Genomic DNA, 6000 nt, shown 5'->3' on the forward strand with positions numbered 1-6000 from the left:
TGCAGAAGGAGTTATATTCATGAAACTAAGAGGGTATTAGGAGAAAAAAACAGCCAGGACAAGATTACAGATTACAAATACTGTTGCTGAAATTTAAAAATTCAAAGGACTAAGGGTGGGGGAAGCCAGGCGAGGAGGGGGAAAAACATTCAAAGGACTAAAGTAAAGGAAAGTTCCCAGAAAAATAGGGAAAATATGTGAAGAGAAAGGAGAGGAGATGTAGAGAACCAACTGAGACTATCAGGAATCCTAGAAAGAAGAAAATGGAGAAGAAAAATCATGTGGAAGAGAATTCCCAGGGATGAAAGGGTCCATTGAACGCCCAGCACAATGACCGACAAAAGATATACCAAGATAATTCATAGCAAAACTGTAGAATATCAAGAAAAGGAGGAGGAGTGTAAATGTTTTCATAGAGAGAGAGAAACCATATTGTCAGTACAGCTTTTGAAACACAGAAAACAAACGTCTAGCTTTGTGGTGACAGGTGAGAAGATTTAGGTTGCAAATTTGGTGTATTCTAGCCTATGGCTTCCCTTTTGCATCCTGCTTACCTTTGGGAAATTTAAAATCCTTTAAATTTCAGTTTAAAATTTAAGTCACTGTTTAATTAATAATTTCCTCATCCCCAGCCTCTGCCCCAGTCTCTGCCTGTTCTCCATAAATCACACCATATCAAAAATGTTAGAGCACTTGAAATTAAAGTATTTTTAACAGTATTGAAACAGTGGTATATTTCATCCATACAATTGGAAACAAATTCAGTAGTAGGAAATAGTAACATAATGTGTGTGTGTTTATATGTTATTATTTATATTAGTATGTGGCTATTACCTATTTATATATTTATTGTTAGCTTTTATAGGGATTATATACCATATTTCATCAACTGTAGGATGTCAGTAATTATTAGAAACACGATTTTTCATGAAACATTAAAAGAAAACACTGCAAATTAGCTCATGACATTAAGGTAGATTTCAGAGATGTTAAATGTGGAAAAATGTGGATTTTAGAATCAACAAAATATACTTAGCAATATATACTATGCAATAGACTCATTTTCTTCAGTAGAGGCTTCAGTTTTCTAATTGATTTTCTACTAATAAAGATTACAAAATAGCTCTTTATCAAAATTGGGTGTCTTCTATTTGGAGATGGCAGTTCAGGGAACTATTATTAAAAAATAAAGTATATCTGAATAAGAAAATATCTGCATAAATATATACTAAAATGTTCATTCTGTTCATCTCTACGTGAATGGAATTGTGGGTATTTTTAAGTGTTTTTCCTTTTGCTTGTCTTTGTTTTGTGACTTTTCTCTAATGAGCATTGTAATTCTTGTTAATTTTTTAAATGGTCATTTCATTTTAGGAAAGGGGAAAATAGGCAAAAATCTGCAGAATTTGGGTCTGGGATATACCATTCCAGAGAACTGTGCTACAAATTACTTATCCCTTCCTCTGTATATGTTAACTACTGTTTTTATGTTAAGCTTTTGTTTGTTTGTTGCATACATGTGAAAGAAGTGGTTATATACAAGGATTTAATTGTCTGTTATACCAAGAATTATTATAATTAGTAGAACATAGTTCCACTGGATACTTAACCATCCAGGTCTGATGAGGGAGTTACAGGAAAGGAAAACTTTGGTACTTAAAATTTACTGTGTTTTTTTTCCATTTTGATCAGGATTATAACCAAAACAGATGTGTGAGAGGTGACAGAAGAGGGGGCCATTGGTCTCCCTAAGAATGCCCTGCCTCCTGCAGCTCTGTTTCAGAAGATCAAGAGGGTGACTTACAGACGAATACTTCTGGGGATGATAACAAGTATCTAGACATGTATTTCCGTGTCTAGCCAGATGGCGCTGGAAGCAACCATTCAGTTTTGTGAATCTCACCGAACAATATGGGTTTACTGGAATTCTTCCAGTCATCATGCCCTTTGGTTGTCATTGTCTTGCAGATGTGTCAGAGATGTGCAACTATGGTAGTGACTGCAAACCTGACACATAGCATTTATTAATCCTGAAGAAAAGTGTATGTACTATTTTTCAGTGTGTTTATCATGAATATGCTAGAACTATTTCTTGAAAGCAAACCTTTTTATTACTTTTGTGTGAATTTATTTAACATACCTGTTATGTCTGTTGTGTTTAAGGAAAGTTCTAGAGGTTAGGTATTTAATTGTAAATATGCAGGGAAACTTTTAAGAATTCAGAATAAACGTAGACAAGCACAGGTATCTGGGAATTCAGATGTTAAGATATATGGAAAAACATTAAAGTGATGGGTGGACTTGTGACAGCAGTAGCATTTTAAATTTCTAAAGACTTATCCTGTATATATATGTGTATATATATATAATATGCAGCAGCAGCAATTTTATAAGTATTGTTTGACTTTATTAATACTAGATTATATAGTCTCAGCCTTAATTCTATGTTTACGTTATTTTGTAATTTTTTAGTACTATTTTTAAGGGGTTAAAGAAGTTGTACACTCCCTCATTAAGGGAATAAGGGTCTACTAGAAAGTTGCTGCAAAAACATTTGAATTGTGTATTAATTCATGCTAATGTATGTCAATATATGTCTTTGTGTCAGTCCAGGACTATTGGATTGTGAAGTTATTTTATAAGGAAATACTTTTGGTACAGTTTTGTGGCCCAGGAAATGTGTGTTTTTTAATCCTTTCTGACTATACAGTGAGGTTAATAAAGAAGATTGTTTCTTCCCTGTTGAATAGGTGTGTTTTCCTTTTTTAAAATTTAAAACTCCATAAAAGTTACCTTGGTAAAATATTATGATATTTAACCTCTCTTTATAATTGGAAGTCATTTAACTGTTTTGTTGAAGAAAGATACAAAATGGCGGTAATAAGAATTAACTAAAAGAAAGATTGGATTCCTTGTAAGTAAAACTACTACTTATTAAGTGTTAAATATTAGTGCCAGAAAGGTAAGTTTCACCTTCTGAGATTTTTAACTTTTTGAGGTTATGACTTGGTTACTTACAGTCATTATGAAATGGGTAGGATTAATATTTTTAGTATGTAACTTTCACATAATACTTTTTAGTAAAAAAAGTTTTTAATTTCTATCATTTTTCTACTGTCATAATGTCTTTTCAGTTATATCTGCTAAACATTTTCATGGTATCATCTCTTCATGGTAATGTAATTATATTTATAAATTTACTTTTATACATGTTAATTTCATATTATTTCTCATTTTTTTTTGAACACATAGTACCTCCTTTGACTTCAAAAAGAGGTTGCTTCTTTTTAGCAGGTATATGTTTAGGGATAGGTTAGCAGCATTAAAATTCATGGTAGGACACTTGGCCTTAAAATATTAATTGTCTTAAATATAAGGTAAAGTTTCTCCACCTTATGCAAGCAGTTATTTCATTTATGAATTCATCAATAACTTGAGTATCTGAAAATACTATTTAAGTATTTTGGAGAGAGATCAAATCAGTGTTAAAGAATCACTATCCCAAGTGACAAGCAATAAAGAGACATTAGTTATATTTTTTTAATGTTAGGAAGCCTAATTTCAAAATAATGTCTGATAATATAAATTCCTAGTATTCTGACTCTTTAGACCACACTCCAATAAAACAAATAACATGGACTAGAAAATATTTATATTTTTGTGTAGTACCATATTTAAATCTTACTAATAGAATTTGCTTACATCTTTTTCACTTGTGTTTCTCCTCAGTTATTCTTAACCTCTTGTTAAATTCTTGGTGGAAATGGAACATAGCATTTCATTTTTCTATGTTTTCATTTTAGTGGGAATAAAAAATTATGTACCTTGACCTATTTATTTGATATTCCACTGGTGAAGATTTGAATTTTTTATTAGGTATAATTAAACATAATTGGAATTCACTTTTATACTTTATACAAGACCATTCGTTATGTTGGGCTAGAAATTATAGGATGACGTTTAAAAGAGGAATCTTACTTTGTATTTCTTCTGATTTCTCTAGTTCTGTGATATATTGATAAATGACTACCAAATTTAGTGAAAAAATTTACTTCCATGTTTTTGTAGACTAGAATTATGTCTTGATTTGTTAAGCATATTGCATATTTCTCTTCTTCAGTAGTTTTGCAGAGTGAATCTCTTGTACGAAGAATTGCTGGGAGTTCCCTGGTGGCCTAGTGGTTAGGATTCTGGGCTTTCAGAGCTGTGGCCTGGGTTCAATCCCTGGTCGGGGAACTGAGATTCTGCAAGCTCTGGGGTGCGGCCAAAAAAAAAAAGAAACAGAAAAAGAAACTGCTGACAGTTCAACAGTGATCCCTGTATCAAATATTAATGAAAAGTCAAAAGAATCATTTAAAAAAACCAATCATATGTGTTTAAAAGTAATAATATAGGGCCTCCCTGGTGGCACAGTGGTTAAGAATCCGCCTGCCAATGCAGGGGACGAGGGTTCAAGCCCCGGTCTGGGAAGTTCCCACGTGCCGTGGAGCAACGAAGGCCGTGCACCACAACTACTGAGCCTGCGCTCTAGAGCCCGCGTGCCACAACTACAGAAGCCCGCGTGCCTAGAGCCCGTGCTCTGCAACAAGAGAAGCCACCGCAATGAGAAGCCCACACACCGCAACGAAGAGTAGCCCCAGCTTGCCGCAACTAGAGAAAGCCTGCACGCAGCAAGGAAGACCCAACGCAGCCAAAAATAAATTAAATTTAAAAAAGTAATAATATATTGAGCTTTGGCTACATTTGTGTTAAATGTTCATGTGCTGATTGCCTGATGTTTTTATAATAGAATATAGATTATCCTATTGGTTAGAATGGAGTGCCAATTTCATAAGACATTTATAAATATGACTTTGGGGATGTTTCAAAATGTAAAATTAAAAAGTAGTTGGCCTTAGTTGTTTGAAATACAGAATGGTTTTTATTGGAACATTCATAAATTCATTAATTTAGCAAATACATATATGTGCTTTTTGCAAACCAGTGTATCTGACCTGTGGAAGGAGATAATAGCTTCTATATGCTGAGTAAAACATTTACATATATTCTTTTCATACATGTTTGATCCCCGAGCTAAGGAAGCATTGTGTAAGCTCTGCCTATGCTAATCTAGGCTTTAACACTTACCCGCTTTATGGCTAGGACAAATTATTTAACCTGTCTGTATCTCAGTTTTTCTCATCTTTAAAATGAGGATAATTGTACCTATTTTGTAAGGTTGATTAATAATCAAATGAAACGGTTAGTTGAATGATTAGTATAGGGTCTGGCATTTGGTGAGTTTCCAATGGATATCACTTTCTTCCCTTTGTTAGGCCAATTACATGGACAGATGATATGATCACTAAATCTGACTAGAGGTAAGTGTGAATTGCAGAGAGATGACGGAGCATGTGACACAAACTGGGCCTTGATGGGTATGTAGGATTTATGTATGCTGCAGTTTGGGGAAGGAGGGAGGAGCTGAAAGGACACTGTAAGGGAAGACAGTGAGACAAAAGAGCATGTCTTTGGAAGGAGCTCAGTCTGACTCCAGTGCAATGGGAAATAAAATTAGATCTAATTTGAGAGCAGACCTCTAAAGCTTTGGGCTTTTAAGGAAATAATCAGTACAAGTAACTACAAGTTTTCCAGCAGTCCTAATCAAACCTATGCTTTAAGAATTAAGTGGGGGCCAGGGGGGAGGGGGTTCCCTGGTGGCCCGGTGGTTGAGAATCCGCCTGCCAATGCAGGGGACATGGGTTCGAGCCCTGGTCCGGGAAGATCCCACATGCCACGGAGCAACTGAGCCCGTGCGCCACAATTACTGAGTCTGCGCTCTAAACCCTGCAAGTCACAAGTACTGCGCCCTCGAGCCTGGAGTCCATTCTCTGCAACAAGAGAAGCCACCGCAATGAGAGGCCCGCGCACCGCAATGAAGCGTAGCCCCCGCTCACCACAACTAGAGAAAGCCTGCATGCAGCAACGAAGACCCAACGCAGCCAAAAATAAAATTTTAAA

At 35.2% G+C, this 6000-nt stretch overlaps 1 protein-coding gene across 2 annotated transcripts in view; it reads left to right on the forward strand.

The window, feature by feature from the left end:
• Positions 1-2747, forward strand: part of SMCHD1 (structural maintenance of chromosomes flexible hinge domain containing 1) — a 133971-nt gene extending 131224 nt beyond the window's left edge. For both annotated transcript variants that reach the window (XR_014233989.1, XM_082353451.1), the window contains one exon: positions 1693-2747. Coding sequence is in view for 1 of the 2 variants with exons in the window: in XM_082353451.1 (XP_082209577.1) it covers positions 1693-1717 (25 nt within the window). In the remaining variant the exon portion in view is untranslated. The remainder of the gene's footprint in view (positions 1-1692) is intronic.
• Positions 2748-6000: the final 3253 nt, after the last annotated feature.

Source organism: Balaenoptera borealis (genome assembly GCF_965194805.1).
Source record: "Balaenoptera borealis genome assembly, chromosome: 14".
Lineage (NCBI taxonomy): Eukaryota > Metazoa > Chordata > Mammalia > Artiodactyla > Balaenopteridae > Balaenoptera > Balaenoptera borealis.